The sequence below is a fragment of the Pinus tabuliformis genome, chromosome 6 (genome assembly GCF_031772625.1).
Source record: "Pinus tabuliformis cultivar Carrire ecotype Pingquan chromosome 6, CPIR1, whole genome shotgun sequence".
Classification (NCBI taxonomy): domain Eukaryota; kingdom Viridiplantae; phylum Streptophyta; class Pinopsida; order Pinales; family Pinaceae; genus Pinus; species Pinus tabuliformis.
Genome location: NC_142292.1, coordinates 1,218,299,730 through 1,218,318,801, shown reverse-complemented (window position 1 = coordinate 1,218,318,801; position 19,072 = coordinate 1,218,299,730). Strand labels below are relative to the sequence as shown.

Here is a 19,072-nt window from a genome sequence, read left to right as displayed (position 1 = left end):
CTCTTCCATAGACTAATGCACAAAAGCATCTCCCCCACCCCCCCAACTCGGCATCGATTCCCATAACTAAACCTTCAATCTCTGGTCAATTCTCTTGACATCGACTTCACCTCTAGGCAAACCATGATTGAAAGAGATTCTTCCAAAGACTAATGTGCAAAGGTAGTCTCCCCACTCAATAACGGTTCCAACAATTACAATAGATAAATGACACATAGGCACATTCGATGTAAAGAATAAAATATATAAATAATATAAATATAATGTAAAAGATAATAACCATAAATAATAGTTAGTTAAGTTAGTAATTAGGTTGAAGAGGCATGTCTAATAGGACATGACTCTTCATGAAGAGACACTTGCTTGGTATATAAGCAAGCCTCTCGTTCTCATTTGTAAATCATTCATTCTATCCTTATTCATTTTAATATATAATATTTATATCCTAAATGATATCTTGACATTCCAAGTCTTTTGGAGTAATTAATTTATAGAAGGAACTTTGTTTGCTTCATTTGGTATCAGAGCAGTTCGGTCCTCTAGGTTGCTTAACCGGTGCACAAAGCTCGTTCTCCGATCCAAGTCTTTGGCAATTGACTCTTCGTCAAATTTATTGCTATTGCAGTTCAAGCATTTCGCTAGATATTTGGGGTTTCTCCGTCTCGCTACCAAGCCTTTGGCTATATATATATATATATATATATATATATATATATATATAACAAAAATAATAATAAAGATTATTAATTAAAAAAAAAGTCATATAAAAAAAAGAGATTAAAAAAATATAGAAAAAAAATCAAATTCAAAAAAAGAAAATAAAGAATAAATAAAATAAGTGCATAATAAAGATAAGAGGGAATCTTTCCAAGTATATTTAAACTTTTTACGTGGAGAAGCTTGTGGTTTTAAAAAACAACCCATGGTAATTGCCCATGGTATTTTAAAAAGTTAAAAACAAAACAAAAACAAAAAACAAAAGCAATATGTTTTACTTTTTACATGGAGAACATTTTAATGGAGGTTTTAAAAACAACCCATGGTAATAGCCCATGGTATTTTAACATCGTGACCGTGTCATATGAAAAGACGTGACCTTTATATTTATTAAGTGGGGTGACATTAAAAATTTATCAAGGAAGTAATTAAGTATATAAAAAAGGGACCAATTTATTATTAAAAAAAAGAAGTGAAACTATTATTATTATAAGATAATAAAGTTATTTTGAAAAGGGGTCTTAATATAAAGAAATACATACATATATAGAGGGCAACAATATAAAGGAGTATTTTTTTAATAAAAGGGTATTCAAGTTTTAACAATCCACATTAAAGGAGAATATTTGAAAAATATATATAGAAGAAATAAGTGATATTTTATAATAAAAAATAGCTCCAGTTGACATATTGTTTACATAAAAACATCAAGGCAAAAATGGAGACTAGTAATGAAAGGTTTCCCAAAACCTATAGTACATGTGTTTACACACTATTTCAAATCAAAGGATCACTCGCAGGAAGAGACATCATAATCTCTATCTGTTCTGCTGAAAGAAGTAATTATGTTCGTCCTAAATTTGCTAACCAATTGGTGATTCCTAAATCAAATATAGTTGAAACAAATATTTTTGGCAAACAATATGACATAAGCAATCTACACTTAAGTAATGGAGATTACACTTTTACCTCACAATTCACCGGGAAAACCTTATATTCTAACGATAGTGACATTTTTTGGGATCACCATGGATGGAAACTCTAAGTTCCTTTATTCTAAATACAAAAAAAAAAAAGTTTTTTACATTTTCTTACAAAAAGAAGAAAATAACGCTCCAAGATTTTACACTGGAACCAAACTCAATAACGCCAGAAGATATCTCAGATATTTCAAAAGTAATTTCTCAAGAAGGTAAAAAAGTATTACAAAATATGCAAAACGAAATTAATAAAATCATTGTTGATAAAAATGAAGAAGTTTCCCGACTTAAAAACCATAGTGAAAAATTGTTGACGCAAATTAAAAAACTTAAAAAGGATAAGAAGTTGTTAGAAAAATAGGTACAACAACTTATCAAGAAGGAACCATCAAATGTAGGAATTCAAGTTGATGGCAAAACAACAAACACTGATCCAATGAATATGACAACTCAAGAAGACAAGACAGTTGAAGAAACGACACACGTAGATGTTGCAGTTCAAACAATGAACATCCCAAGTGAATGTTCCATAACCATCTCAACAACATCTTTGCCAGAAGAAAATATAAAAATTGGCACATGCCCAATAAGGAGGAACTAAACCAAAAAAGTTCCATATTAGCATCTGAATCATGAGAACAAACGAATCAACCATGCTACGTATCGGTACCATTCAGACCAAAAACAACAAACTGATGTTCCATATAACAGTGGTGTAATCTCAATCCAGTCTTATGCTAACAAGTCGTTACAAAATTCCAGTGATCAAAATACTATATAGAAGATTAATCTGGGATGGTCTGATCCCTTCTCAGTGCGACAATTTTGTTTGTCACTAAGAAGATCCTATCAACTTGTATCGACGACGATGACTATTCCGAGATAGAAAGACTTTCGAAGCCGAAAAGGAGATCAAGCCTTTTTCATCGACAAGCTTTGAGGACAAATCTTTTTGAGGAAGGAGGCAATATAACAAATAAAATATATAAATAATATAAATATAATGTAAAAGATAATAATCATAAATAATAGTTAGTTAAGTTAGTAATTAGGTTGAAGAGGCATGTCTAATAGGACATGACTCTTCATGAAGAGACACTTGCTTGGTATATAAGCAAGCCTCTCATTCTCATTTGTAAATCATTCATTATCATTCTTATTCTTATTCACACATTTCATATATAATATTTATATCCTAAATGGATATCTTGACATTCCAAGTCTTTTGGAGTAATTAATTTATAGAAAGAACTTTGTTCGCTTCATTCGATAGCCACAAAGGGCTCCCACAACAGCATATTGCACTAATATCTCTTTCCCCAAGCCACATAAAAACAGGTTAAAAATAAATTATCAATGGCGTGTAGGTCCAAAGGTGAATTGCGGACTGAACTTTACTAAATTTCTGCCAACACAAAGACTTAGTACAAAGGAAACACCAAGGGAACTGCTCCCAAGCTCTCATTTTCATAAACTAGAAGTTTACAGAATACTCCCACGATCCTGAAGCTGTTCCCAATGAATCGGGGATGTTCTGAAAGAATTCCCAAGCTCGGAGAAATGCAAAAACACCAAGAACGAGTTAAGGAGATGTCGGGACCGCTTCCTATGCAGTATAACTCATGAGGGTACCTTGCAAGAGAGGTTGACACATGGCACCAGAAGCTTGTTCATACATTATTTCTCCAAAAGGAACTAGATATAGAATCCACTTGACATATTTTACTGTAAGAGAGGTTTGGCCTAAACACGATATAAAGAGAAGACCTCTCATTTGTAATGCACGGTTGGATTACATAAAAAAAATCTTTGAGCCTAGTTAAATATCTTGTTAAATCATATTGCTCATTGCTGGAAAATCCACAAAAATTCTGTTGTAGTAGGGGTTTCATTTTAGGGCAGCTTTGTCATTGGATAAGGGTTTTGGGTTGACGTGATTCCTAGCCATTTCCTTTGTTGTTTTCACCATCGAGCTGAATAATCTTGCTGGTATCATATCTTTGAGAAGTATGACATATTTTCAATTTGTAGTAGAATCACCCTTTCTTAGTAATGCACGCACAAAAGTAGATTATCTTTGGAAGATCCTACATATTATCAGTTTCCAGCAGTCTGTCACAGCATTCATAGATGAGTTTTTCCATGTTATAACTCACTACCTCCATTCACCTTACCTGAACCATATTAGTAATCCTCTAGACTCAGTTTTCCCACGTTGGATAGGCATATTCTCAGTCCACCATACATTCGATTTCCAAAGATAATCTTATACTTAGAGATGCCCCCCTATGCCAAAAGAGAGCCAGCCAAAAGTAAGAGAAAACAAGACATTGTTGTGATGGCATTGAGTTTGAACAACCCTTTTTAGTTCCCCTAATGTTGCACTTGTGTTTTAGGGATTTACAACTTAAAGTGCTAGTTTGAGGCGCACAACAGCTATGTTCAATCCATCCTAGAGGGTAGGGCCAGTAGGGTTCTGAGTGGTGTTGTTGAGTGAGTGATCAAAGGAACCAGATATCTCTTCCTACTTCACTTGATAGAACCTAAGTTTAGAAAGCATATTTTCATAATACATTCAACAATTAACAAAAAGACCAATATGACACGAGGAAAGATGGAATCCACCCATATTATAGCAATATTTATGCCTAACAGGCATGTCCAATGTTGATTAATCCTTACAACAAGGAATACATGCAAACAATTTCATTGTTGGAGTCAAATGTGAAGAGACTCTAAAAGAACAAATGCTTCCTGGATTCAAGCATCATACCTTGCATTTTGTAATTGCTTTGGATGTCTTCTACCTGCCCCATCATGTTGTTCTTCAAGATTATTGATCTCAAGGTTTTGAAGGTGCCCTTCCAAGTCTATAATTTGGCGCTTTAACCTCTGTAAAACAATAAACTTAAAATTAGAAAAAGAAAAAAGATACAAAATATTAAACAAATTGATTTAGAAAGAAAAAAGGTTTCCAGAAGGCCAATTTACAAATAGAAAATAAGATTAAGAATAATTATAAGAATTCATGGCCCAACCCGATCTTCTTTCAATATCCGTTGGCGCTTTGTCTCCAGCTCGGGATTCAACTTTTGACGACTCCGTAGATATTGATATTGGATATCTGTAGCTTGCTTAATAATGCTTTGCATGTAAATTCGCCATGCATCCACTAACAAAATGCAAGGAAACAAATCACACTATTCATCGCTATCACTTCAAAGAGGCATAAAGACCAACCTAACAGAAATCAAAATCCATTCAAACAAATCTTTGCAACAGCTAAAAATTTCATGAAAGACAAATGTCTTATAGTTTACCTTACATTTAATAACATGGAAAAAAATCAGATCACAAAGTTCAGTGCTTTCACCTAAGAAAGGCATAAAGACTACATTGACTAACCTAACAGAAAAAAAAATTACTTTAAACAAACCTTTGCAAAAAATTCAGAAGTCTTGAAAAAACTATTCTCTTATAGTCTACCTTGCATGTAATAATACAAAGTAAAAATCTTGAAAAGTAATATTCTTCCCCTATTTTGTAGAATATAAGTGCATTAATAACTGGCTGTTATAGAATGATGGCAATTTAATCCTCTCTTGATGATAGCACAGAAACTAGGTCCATAACTCGTAATCAATTGATCAAAACAAGGAAGGCGTTCCATTTTCACCATATTCCTTGAAAAAGAACTAAAACCTGTTGATTGGAGTAGAGAAATAAGGGTTTTGCTTGCCTAGGTGCTAAGGCTAGTGGAAGAACCCACAAGACAGCCACCTCAGCAATATATTAATTATTTAACTATTTCCTAAAGATAGACTTAGGAAAAATTAAAGCTTCCTAAGTTAACTTATGATTTAAACTTAGTCGTTCCCTTGATCGCAATTTAATCTCATCCATTGAAAAGGAGATTAGGGTTGAGATCAAAATTATGAGAGGATATAGAGCGAGTTGGTGGCAAGTCAGTTGAGCACAAGCAGAGTGTGTCATATCAGCGAAGGAAGAGCCGAAGGTTTCAGCAGATTGCAGTGCTCAGCATCTGAGTAGAAGAAATTGAGTGAGGGTCAGGCTCTTATAGCCCCAGCGCAGTCTTTCTATTTGCATGTGCGCACAGAAGAGGAGACTTGCGCTCACACGAGTGGACAGATTAGTTGATCTCCACAAAAGTTTTGCAGATCGAACGCGCAGGAAAGGGTATCGATTTATTTGGTGGGTGATCAAGTGTTTTCCTATGATAAAAGGGAAGTTTCCCTTGCTGTAAAATTCACGAAGAAAAATCATTTTACTAAAGAAAAATAAAAGACACACAGCGTTGCAGGTTTTCCCCGAGGTTGGGGTTTCCTGAGTATATATGTGTTCTCTGTGTTGATGTGTTTGTCTTCTGATTTATTTTCCGCTATGCATGTCAAATTAGAAAACTCAATGTATTTGTGATTTAAGTTTCCATAATGCAGTTATTTCTATTTCTGGTTTTTACACTTAGAAAATTGTGAATCAGTTTACTGAGTTTTAAGGAAATCTAAAATGGTACCATAGCTCAGTTTTTTATTGAAGACCAAGCACAGATTTTATCTTCAAGAGCAGATTCTACGATTCAGAGGGAGCGAGTTTATCAGATCAATCTGGCCATTACGTTTTCTGGGCAATGCACATTGTTTCCGGCAGTGTGATTTATATTCAACAATTCGATTTGTCAACATGGCATATCAGGGTCTCAGATTTGAAGACAGATTGGACGGTGTGTCCAACTTTTGTTAATGGCATGAAAGGATAGCAGTGGTGTTGGAGGAACAAGGGGTTTGGGATTTTGTTAATAATGTCCCAACCAGAAGGAAAGTAATTAGGGTAATGCACAATTTAGCATTAGTAATTAAATAGTTCTACTTTAAGGCTTCACAGGCAACCACACTTAGATATCTACCTCTGAACAAAAGAAAAATTATTTCGCATGCAGGAAGAAAAGGCACTCAATATCATCACCAAAGCATATCTTATATGAGAAACCCAACCTTGCATGGTCTTGTCACGAAGATTTTGTGTATTAAGAAACTGCTCCTCCAATCTTTCCTGAATAAAAGAAAATGTCAGATTGTTAGACATTGCACCTGAAGTAAAGCATTTAAAAATCAAATATTTTAGACTGTAGAGGCATCATCAATTTACAACTACAAGTAGTCACATTTCTTCTTCTTTCTTTCCCATCTAACTTACATCTAATATATCAAAAAGGCGAAAAAAGTTTTTCTTTCAGAACATTTACTTTGGCACAGAACTACCTACATGATAATAATAAATATTCATATCATAAACAAAATATAAGCATAAACGTTCTTCCAAAAGAATGTTTGGCATACCTAGACCATATTATTCAAGTTCAAGGGATGCAACGATTGAACTTGAGATCGACCATTGTATTTTAGATATAATGTCTCTTCAGCAGAGGGTGCAACAAAGAAAATAGCACAAACAATGGAGATGATTAAAGTCTAAGCTGAAGTAGTGTGAAGATTATATACCAAAATATAGGCCCATACAGAGATTGTTTTAAGATAAACCAAATTAACAACAAATAATGCCAACAGTGCTTGTGAAAGCACAGCCATTAAGCAAAGAGGACTATTGACAATACAAATAAGCATTGCATCAATCAGAAGTTTCATTCAAAAGTTCTTACAAGAAGCAAGGATTGACAATGATATTGCTGAAAGTTGGTCTTTAAGCTGCACTATCAAAGTGTATTACAAACACAACGTGACAGGTTTTACTCAAAGCAGTACTGAGATGAATAAACTCAAAATTATTTATCTAATTTATTACAAGAGTTAAGTTGTGACCAGGGTGTTGTATGTATCAGAAATGCAGCCCTATGGGCAGTTGCTTATAAACAAGCAATACAACTATTAAAAAGAGATTACAACAAATAGCATAAACGTGTTAAAAAGAGCACAGAAGGAATAAACTAACCACAGAAATATTCACAGTTGCTTGGCATTCTGTTATTCCTAAGATTTATCATAAAAGCATTTTTGAAACTTACAACTAGACAGCTAGTATAGGAATTTAGATTTCATATACACATGAATACAAATGGAGAGAGAGAGAGAATTTCATATTCCTAAGAAATTATGGCATGTGAATCTTGAGTAATTACTGTTAATTTGACATCTCAGGGACAAATTCCCTCCTTTGGATAGCCTTCCTCATCCAAAGAAGACGCACTTTGCCCTTGGAAGAATTTAATTTGGTCAAAGAAAAATATTATTTTTAATGAAAAACCCACAAGTACACAAAAGTTCAGGTCGACCTAAAGTCATAATTAGATCTCCAAAGAAGCATTTAAATACACAAGGCAACCTCATTTGGACATCACATCAACACATCTTCACTTCTCTTTCCTCTTGTGATTGGTTCATACAGGTCTGAAGTAAGGAAGCCAAGCTCACATGTGCGAAGGGGAATAAGGGCAATCTGAAATTTCTGCGTTGACTTTTGCTGGGGCAGCCGTTGACCAAGTTTGACTTGCCATTTTGACACATTTTGACTTGGAAATTTTCGATCTTGGGAGGACGAATTTTTCTGTGGAGGAACCGAACTATTCTGGGCTGTTTGACTGGGGTTGACCGCAGACCCTTGTCTGCAGTTTGAACACAGGTTTAACCACAAGTTCTCTCTCCTTTGACCAAGATGTTTTTGGGGCTGTTTTGACTTTACTTTGACCAGCAAGGAAGGCCGAATTCTTTGACTGTTGACCAAGCTGATTTGACTGCTGAATGTTGACTGGTTAAGGCATCTTTGACTACTGTTGACCTTCACCAAAAATTGCAGACTTTGACTTTGGATCAAATTTGACTCCATCTCTCATTGAATATTGGTTAGTTGAATTGATTGGTCAAAGTTGTTGTCCTTTGATTCATTATTGGATTGGAATATTGTATCTCTCTGCTGAACATTTGATGACAATCAAATAGAAGAAGAATTTGCAAAGGGTTTTCCCCTTGTGGGGATTTTCCCTGGTCTTTGACCAAATCTTGTGTCTCGTTATTTGCTCTTCACTGTCTTCTATTGTAGATTGCATTTACTGTTCTATCTACAATTGCTATTTATCATTGGAAGATTAAATTTGATTGATAATTGAAGAAAAGATTGGGCTAAGTAATTGTACTAAGCATAGAAAAGTGGAAAATTAACAATTACCTTGGATGCTTTACAATTTTCTGAAAGTTTCTTGATTCCATCCTCAATGTTCATGACTAAGTGCTTTTTGAAGGATGCATTGCTTGCTTTTGAAACCATTCTATCTCCTTCAATATTTGACATAATATCGTCAACTTCTTTTGCCATATTTCTCACCTACAATGAAAAATCAAACTTTTAACTATGTTATAGTTAAGCACAAAAGAAAACATGTTAAACACAGAAAACACCAAGTCTTACTTCAAACCTGAAAACATTGAATGACCACAAGAAGAGGGTCAATTATTTAATTCATGCGAAGAAGATAAGTTAAATTATAGTCCCAGAAGCAGTAAGCAAAGACAAAAACAAAAAACAAAAAAATTCAAGAAACAAACTTTACCTTTTCAAGCTCCCTAGAGAAATCAGCCTCAATCTCTGAGATTCCAAAAGGTCGGCCAGTCAACTGAACATCTGCCTTGGATGCACCTGATGGCTTCAAAGATTCTGATTTCTGCTGCATAATCGGTTGGCCAGTTGTACGCCGAGAAACTTCTGACAAGGGAGTAGAAGAAACATTTGCTTTTGCTCCAGACTGAATGGCACTAGCAGACAAAGATGTAGTTGGAAAATTAGTAGAACAAAAAGCACCAACAGCTCCTGGGAGGTTTGACTTTCCATGATAAGCATCCTTCAATCCTCCTGAACCCATTTTTCCACCTGCAGTAGAGACTGACTTCGAAGATGATATACTTGAAGTTGAGAAATGTCCACTGGACTGCACAGACCCTTTTCCTAGAATATTCATATTTGAAGGCCCAGTTGAAACTGCTTTATTAGGAAAAGTACTGTTTAAGTTGCTCATTGTCGAAAAGCTAGTTCCAGACTCATTTGCTCGTGTAGAAATGGACTCAGATCTTGGGAAAGCCCCAACCTCTGAACCACTTTTATTTGGGACACATGCAGCAGAACTTGCAAAAGTGCTAATTGTGTCTTCAGAAAGAGAGGTTTTAGGTATAGTTTGAAAAAAGGTACCTGCTTCACTAGAAAACATTCCAGCAAATTTTTGGATATCCTGCCTTTCTTGGGTTTGATTGCTCACAGAAAAGGATTCATCACCAGGCATTGGCTTTACAGGAACATTAGACTTTTTCAATTGAAACTTACTAAGATCTTCCACGTTTTCGATATCAAGGACCTCGGTGCTGGCTTGAGGCATTTTAGCATTTATATCTGCTTCTTTTGTTTTGACTGTAATGGGGGTGGGTTTATCATTGAGCTCTGGCTGCAGCGCATCATAGGTTTTCCCACCTTGAAATTCATTAGGAACTTTCACCTTCACCAAATCATGTTCATGCTTGCTTGCTTGAGAAATTCCAGAACTTGCATCTATTTCTTTTCTCACTGAAGTTATGGAAGGGGCTTTGTCAATAGGGATTGGTTTTATGACATCAGTAGAATTTCCAGCTGGAGTTATGGAAGGTGCTTTATCAATAGGCATTGGCTTTATGACATCAGTATCCTTTCCTGCTGGAGTTACGGAAGGACCCTTTTCAATAGGGATTGGCTTTATGACATCACTAGCTTTTTGTGGCTCAAAAGTACTAGAATATTCCACCTTAACCGTCTCCCTTTCCTGCTTATTAATTGGGAGGGTTTTAGCATTTGAATCTTCTTTTGTTGCCAGCATCTCCAAATCCGAAGATGCAGAACTAGAAATTTTAACTTCGGAGCCTTTTTTGCCTCCCTCCGCCAATGAATGGGGAATGGGAACATTTGTCGGTGCAAACACAAGTTGAGGTACGTGCCATGTCTCATCAATTCTGTAAGTAAATTCAACAACTTCAAAATCTAGTCAACTTAAACAATATACATGAAATTGAAATTGAATTGTATTGAAATACTCAATTACCCAACTCAAAACTTCTTGTTGCATTTCCCAAGGATAATGAATAACCAATAGTGGAAGATGTCTCAACAACATCTCCAAAAAAATAGAACTTAGAAATGCTTAACCACATTAGTTGGTTCAAAACATCAATCCTAACAATGTGATTAATCCGGAAGACTTATATCTACATTATGGATGACAACAGTCTTAGATCTAACAAGATATAACTTATTAAGACCTACTGACACTGAGAGACAATGAGGAGACCTTTTGACAAGCATAGTACTTTGAAAAACTGACCTGGAAAAAGAGAATAAGTTCAGTTTCCCCTCAGTGGTCATGCACAGCAAAACAGGACATGGACGAAGTTCTTTCACTCCTCCATCATCTGTTGGAAAGCTGATCTGGGAATCAGTGCATGTTCTATCCATTGCAATCCCAACAATGATATTTGCATCCAAGTTTTCTGTTTCAACACTTAGTCAGATCATAGATCATGCAACAGATAGCTTAATGTCAAAAGAAATATATTAGTCCAACAGGTATGGGTATACTCTTGTCCATCATCCAAAAAAAGACTTACCCAAAGTTCAACACTGGGGCTTATTAAAAAGCATGCTATCTAACATGTCCTCAAACAAACTATCAAAGCAATCAAGGAATCCATCAGAATCCAATAATAGTTATGTCATTGTCCACATATTTTGCTATTATTCATCCAACTGAATTTGTATTATATACAATAAATATGTAGAAATTTAAGATACTTATGGGATATACGGAATAGATTTTATTTTATTTGGAATCATTGATACAATGCTAAGTTGTAGGAAACTCCTGCCATTTCCAACCCCCTCACATCTAACTGGGACTCTGTGGGATCTGCACATCCCCTAAAAACTAAGAAAAACACATCGCCAATAACAAGACAGAATAATAACAATTAAAAAATACAATTTTTATGATTGAAAAACAGCCCTACAAGGTATTTCCCTGCATTTTTTGAGTCTTTCCTTTGTTTCTGAACCCTGCAAGAACTACACCCTCCATAAATACAGTCTACCACATAGCCTACAACAATGTTATCAGAACCAGACCAGTCATTTAACCAGTCAACCGCAAAACTGGGAACCAAACAAGAACCAAAGGAATCAAAATAAAAGATAAAAAATAAATGGAGCAAAACAAACAATAGCCCAAAAAATACATAAATATACAAATTCTGTAAAAAAATAAAAAAACTGTATTCATGTGCATCCATATCAATCCAAACCATTATACACAAATATGAAAAGGTCTTGTATATATAGCAAGGTTGCATATAACCAAAATAGCACTGAATGCAATACATCTCTGAACCAAAAAAATGTCAACAAAGCTCTTGATGGCCTATAGAGTCCCAAAAAAATTCATGCTAAAGCAATTCCCTACATATCATCATAATCATTGCCTATATTGGGATTATTATCATCAATATCACCTTCTAAGTGTTAAAATAAGATAAAAACAGTGTAACATGTCAAATCGAGATTTTGTTTGAGTGATGGGTACATTTTTACTAGGGTCATGAGTCATGACAGAGTTCAAAAAATAAATATCCTGATATCCTTAAAATTGTGAAGTATGTTAAATTTTGAGTGAGATCTAAAATTCTACTTTCTCCATATCAAATCCAACGAGGTTAGAATTACTACCCCTTTTCTAGTAAGGGTACCTACATATTCATTGCAGTATTCTTAAACACCATTGTAAGCCCAAGTTCACAATTCAAAGCTATGTAACAGCCATGTGAGGCACGATAGGAATCTTAAACCATGTGTCATGGCGAGTTAGTCTTATTTTGGTTGGACCATGGCTAGTCCCTTTGAGACCATTTCAACTTTCAAGATCCTTTCGTCCTATATAGGATTGAAGGGCCTTTGATGAGTGTAATGTTCCTAAACAGGAATGTAAGTGATATACAAAGCATGAAACGATCCAGCAATCAGAAAAACGAAATATACATTAACCACCCATGGAAACACTAGAAATAGAGAATTGTTGAGCCATTTCATTACTTCTTCAGGAGCAAATACAATAGTAAAATAGAATGGTGTACCTGGGTTTGTCTCAATGGACAAGCATGACAAAACCCAGGTGAAAAAATGTTGAACTGAAGGCTGCTATAACTGCTGCACCAAACTGAACTACCATGCCCCAGAAAGTGCTATGTCTACTGACTTCGAAGGACTGGAATCACTACTTCCCGTGCTTAGAAAATTATGAGATTTCAGCTCTTTGGCCTAAACCCAGAAAAACCCATGACGGAATTGGACAAATGTTGACCTCGGAATTTTGGCCCAAATTCCCCTTAGTTCCTCTAGCTGCTTGCTGAGTTGGGACCCTTGTTTGACCCCTTAGATCTGCCCAGAAAATTCTATAAATTTACAAGTGTGATCCTTGCCCAAAACCAAGAAAAACCAAGAAAGGGTTTCCCTTGGTTCCAACCTTCAAAAATTGATCCTTCACAGCTTGGCCCTTCTCCAATTTCGAATTTTGTTGCAGTGAATGATCCTATCAATCTCTGCTCTCCCAGCTCCAACAATCCTCCTCAAATGGCCCTCCAAGTGATCTCCTACTACTCCCGACCAGCTCCAGCTCTACAATTCCTTCCTCTAGCTCCCAAGTGAGCCTAGTGATGGCTCTCTGCGCAGGCCCAAGTAACTGTAAATCGGACTGTTGGGATGCTGGCTCTTGTTGATTTAGGGTAGCATCGAATGTGCTCTAGCCATGAAAATTTGTGGGGAGGCTAAAGCACATGAGATCTCCAAGACCCAGAAATGGTTTGGACAGATTCTAACCGGTTTGGGAGATATTAAAATAATTAATATTTTTAATGGAGTTCCTAATTCTACACTTGGGAAAAATAAAATATTAATGGGTATTAATATAAAACTGGGTTAGAAGGGTCCAAAAGTCATGGATCAAGCCAAATCTAATCAGCCATTGATTAGAGATTTAATCTCGGTCGTTGATGGACCAACGAGAAAAGTATAAGAGGAGGCTTGAGGGTCAGTTGAAGAATACACCAGAGTGATCAGTCATTCTATTCTCTAGAGCGGGGTTTGCTAAGAGAGATAGAATCAGTGATCAGCAGCGAGGGGTAGTGAATACATTGCAAAGAGGCAAATTTGGTACCAAAGAGACAGTGCAAAGCCCAGAGAGGTTGACACAGAGGCAACTAGGTGCTATGCAGAGGCATCCAAGAGCTGTGTAGAGGCATCCGGGAGAGGCCGGCGTGTGAGACACAGAGGGTCTAGGGGCTGACGCAGAAGCTCCAGAAGCTAATGCAGAGGCTAGCAGATCTGACGCAGGGCCAAGAGGCAACGCTGGAAGGATTTTGTGGGACAAAATGAGCGTTGGTGAGCCAAATAGGGTGACACAGTCCCTATCAGAGTGACACAGAGCAGTGGAAGTTGCAATTGTTGTTGTGGGATCATTCATCCGGTGATTATTCAGCCGGAATATCTGTCTCCGAGGAGAGGTACTACTGCCAAGGGCATTCTCTATTGGGTGAGCCATTTCTGGCACCCTGGTTGTATTCTGAGAACTGCATAATAATAAAACCCTCTGAATAGCTACATTGGTTTTCCCGCATTGGGTTTTTCCAGGGACATTGGTCCAAAAATAACGGTGTCATTTGTGTGCTTGTTTTCTTTCAATTTGATGATCTATATATGTTGATACTGTACTTGTGTTTATTTTCAGTATTTACATGATAAATAACTTGCTAAGTAATTAAACAAGTAGGAAGAAATAAACACGATAGTACAGGAAGAGTTTCTAACGGGTTAAACTTAAAAATTCCAATAGCTTTGTTGGCTCCAAACTCGCAAGAAAGGTTGTCCCTTTGTTGTTCTCCCAATCCTCTAACTCTCTTGGAAAATGCTTGAGCACTGATAGCTCCAAACTCCCCTTGCGTATTCTCCAGCTAGCCAGAAATACGCACTCCCTGTTGTGGTTGAATGGTAGTGCTGTAACACACTCTCGAAACTCCTGAAATACTATGGAACTGCCTCTCTAGGGCAGGCACGGATGGTCCCCCGAAGTAGAGGTTGAATCTCCCGCTTGAGAGATTCGTGGCTAAACAGTCGGTTGACTCAACCAAACAGCAGAGCGAACAGTCAAGTAAATTTGATTGCAAGCTGTAAGAATGAATCCAAAATGAGTGTTGCTCCCTCCTTATAACTCCTTGGGCCTCCCTAGCCTCAGGTAGGCCCCTTCATCCACCTATTCGACTTTCCCTCCAAGCTATTTGAATGGGCCAATTCGAACTCCGGGTGCCCCCCACATTCCACGAGCAACAAAATAAAGTCGAATTGCCTCTTAAGTCCCTAAGTCAAAAATTATGGGTTCTCTTCCTTAGCCAAAATTGTGAAAAATTGTGTAGCAGCACCCTGTTACAAATGTGTTTGAGAAGGGACATGACAGTCCTCCCCTCCCAAATGTTGCTTGCCCTCAAGCAGCCTCACAGCTCGGTGCTCCAAAATGTGCTCACCCTCCCAGGTGGCAGCTTCATCTAGCAAGCTCTTCCAATGCACCAAAAATTGCTTGTCCTCAAGCAATGCCTGAGCAAGCAACCTCTCTAACTGTTGCTCCCCACTGTCACTGCAAAATGTGCCAGGGTCCCAGATGTGCCACTGGATCGTGCCTGACCTCTACACTGTCCTGATATGGAAGAATCCTTCAATACCAGGATCCCAGGCAATCCTGTCCAACATGAAGCTCCCCTCGCTCCACTCACTATCCTACCCAGTGAAAGTACCAGAAGTCCCCTGCTCCATCAGTGACTTGCTAAAGCCCAATGGAAGATCTATATGATCTCCCCCCTGTAGTAGTCGGCGCATCCCTAAAGGTTATTGAGCTGTGAAGAATTGTGATGCCCCAATTCCTTACTAGTCCAAGAGTGGTTATTGAGCTGTGAAGAGTTGTGATGCCCCAGTTCCCTACTAGTCCCAGAGTGGTGCCACCATGCTGACGCTGTGCTACTCTGACTATGTCATACTCCCCATCATGCGCAGTCAGTATCCTCCTCTCCTGGAACTCGATGGTGGAATACTGAAAGATGCGAGACACATCCTACCTAGGCATCTCCATGGAACCCAGGCCTACCCATCCAAATCTAACTCCGAACATGTGCAACAACAAAGAATGTTTGCCTCCCCATATGATGAAACCCTCTATGAACCCCCATGTGTCATCCCAAGAGCGAACTATATCATTCTCTGCCACAACTCCACTCATCACGAGTGATCTATCGATCAATTGAATCCCTGCATCCCATAGCCAAACCAGCTGCGGCATAGCCCTGTCAACCGATGGAATCCCTCTTGGCCCTCATCTCTAGTCCCTGCATGTGATCACTATATAGGCTCCATATATCGTGGCTAATCTGATGCATGCTAATTTGCCTTATGGCTGCCACTATGTAGTATTGATGATCGTTGGAAGCCACGTGTGCCAAAGAGCTACCTCCTGAATGCAACTAAAAGATGGGTATCCAATACTCGTAATCCACTCAGGGCATGTGGATCTATCCTATCCCTGCCAACCATCTCCCCTAGGGCTGCCATTCGCCCTCTCGATAATGTGCCAATATACGGTCTGGAGCCTGGACACATATTGGGAAACTACCTCAATCGTAACTGCTATCCTATGCTCATGCTCATGCTCAGTCCCGACATGCCCTGAGAAAAGAGTGACACATGTCTCCCTCGACACTAGATCCCTAGACGTAGGCTTCGTGATGAACAATATACCACCCCTGCAGATGATCACCTCATCCCCCAACCTGTGGCTATCAGCTGACGCACCAACCCAATGCCACTGCTGAAAAGTCTCCCCCCTAGTGCATTGAGTCTCACCCAAATATCTCAAGTGAGCTCCTCGTCCCTTGTGGCTCATGCCCAAAGTGCAGAAAGTTGACAACAAAATTGACTGCGCCAATGAGGGATGTAGAAGAGGGTCAGGCGTGTGAGTCCCCGCAAATACCATCAAGTATCGCTCATCTGTGTCCCCGTCGATCCTAGGTGAACTACACCCAAAGGTATGCCCGGTGTTTCCGTCCAAGGGTCTCCCTGGAGGCAACAATCCACGACCTCGTTCTGTAGCACTATACACCCCTGCATGCCACCGATCATCCCAATACTCCTGGACATGCCACTGTACATCATGGCCTACCCATGTACACCGTTGGATACCCTCGGCTACGGTTATGCCATCCTGTACTGGCCTGGGTCTTGCATGTGTCATTGTACCTATTACTCCTTGCATGTACTCAATGCGATGTGAGGCACTCCCACTCCACAGTGCAGTCCAACATACAATGACACACAACCCTACATCTCCATGCTCCTCTGCAGGCCCCTGCTCCTTGCCACATAGCCCCGCACACCAATGTTATGGCCTAACGTTGGGTCTATATGCATCAGACTGCATCCCTCTACATAACACTAGACCTATGACATAACTCTATGTAGTCCTGTGTACCACTGCACACTGTCGTACCACCCTGTAACATACAATATCCTACATGGGCCAAAATATCGACCTCTTTGCTAGTACGCCCTCCATGATGTGCACTACATCCCCCCATCTACTCTAAAATACCTGAGCAGCCCGACTACCCACATGCTAACAGAAATGACACTATTGCGCCTATCCTCAACAACCCCTACATCCCATATGTTAGTAAGAGAGAACTCTCTCCATACAATGCCCTGTCTGATAGCCTGTCGATGCCACCTCCTCCTACCAGCTCCTGCCAGAGTAAGCTAGTCACCTTGTGACTCCACACACCGTCAATATGCCAAGACAACTCATGAAATCTATCTGCTTGCCTGTTAAACCATCCTGTCACTAGTGTTGATTGGGGCTTTAATGGAGATCTGAAAATGTGGGTGCGCTCAAGCATCAAATCCATCCCGTAGCTACTACCAGCGCTATGATGTGATGGAAAATCCCACCTTGATCCCAAAAATAGTCCTGCCCTCAAGTCACTCTGGTAATCCATGGCCTCTATTGACATGTGGCCATGGATATATCCAACCGCCTAACCTGCTCGATCGAGTACCAGCTCAGTACCTCTCGCCATCCAATCCCAAAGGAGAGATCGAATGTGTAGTCCTCTATGGAAGGAACAAGCCCTCCAAGCTGATGTGGTATCATGCTCAGCTCAATCCTGCTAACCTGTCCACCCCCTCGGGTGCGTCTACACAACTTTCTGCCCAGCTCCGACGTCCGATTGTTAGCCACCAAACCCCCGCTCCCTACGTCTATTCTCTACACCTCCAACCCCCATAATGCTCTGATACCACAGTAATGCTCCTAAATAGGGATGTAAGTGATATACAAAGCATGCAAACAATCCAACAATCAGAAAAACGAAATATACATTAAGCACCCATGGAAACACTAGAAATAGAGAACCGCTGATCCATTTTAATCCATGTTCCACAAAGTTTTCGGGACGAGGAGGCGAGGGACTGGGGATACGCAGGAGCAGCCTATGCAAAAGCTCCCCACTAATTTTTAGGAAACGAATGCGGACGTCGGGGTCTTGAAAACTTATAAATATAAAATATAAATCGATATAACTGAGACAAATTTAAAGTGAAAAGCATGATCATTGATATCATTATCATATAAATTATAATCATACATCATACAAGTTTGTAACTGTACAATCATACAATGTAACTACTGTCTACTAACTTACTAACAATGCACAATGAAAATAAATTATAAAATTATAAATGTTTAAAGTTTTAAACTTTAAACTTTAAACCATATTGATGTTCCACTTCCAACTATGAACATTAAATACTGAATAATATAAAAGTCAAGTCTGATACATCAGCGGCAGGGTTCCGTTCAACGAATGAGCAGACATAAGGCTGGTTGGCGATGGAAGCAATGTTCAGTTCAACGAAGGAGCAAACAAAAAATGAAATGTGAAATGCACATAACATAGACTGGGAAAGGTTGCTTGGCGATGGCAGCAGTGTTCAGTTCAATGAAGGAGAAAACAAAAAATGAAATGTGAAGTGCACATAACATAAACCCTTCCCGGTGGGTCAACAAATATTAAAAATTGTGATATTTTGTTTCGTAAAAAAAAAATTGTGAATTTTTTCTAGGGAAACGACCCCTCAAGACCCCTTTAAACCCCTTTTGCCTAGGAAACGACCCCAAAAATGGAGGAAACTACCCCTTCCAAGTTTCCTCCCATACCCTGTTTTCTGGGAGCTTGGGGAAATGTCCCCATCTC

General features: G+C 38.5%; 1 protein-coding gene across 1 annotated transcript in view; it reads right to left on the bottom strand.

The window, feature by feature from the left end:
- LOC149263074 (uncharacterized) overlaps window positions 1–19,072 on the bottom strand; it is a 283,712-nt gene that overhangs the window by 111,214 nt on the left and 153,426 nt on the right. Inside the window, exons 7-12 of the mRNA XM_089386194.1 lie at window positions 11,065–11,230; window positions 9,277–10,696; window positions 8,895–9,050; window positions 6,710–6,767; window positions 4,736–4,869; window positions 4,471–4,589 (exon numbers count right to left, since the gene is read on the bottom strand). Coding sequence (XP_089242320.1) covers window positions 4,471–4,589; window positions 4,736–4,869; window positions 6,710–6,767; window positions 8,895–9,050; window positions 9,277–10,696; window positions 11,065–11,230 — 2,053 coding nt within the window. The remainder of the gene's footprint in view (window positions 1–4,470; window positions 4,590–4,735; window positions 4,870–6,709; window positions 6,768–8,894; window positions 9,051–9,276; window positions 10,697–11,064; window positions 11,231–19,072) is intronic.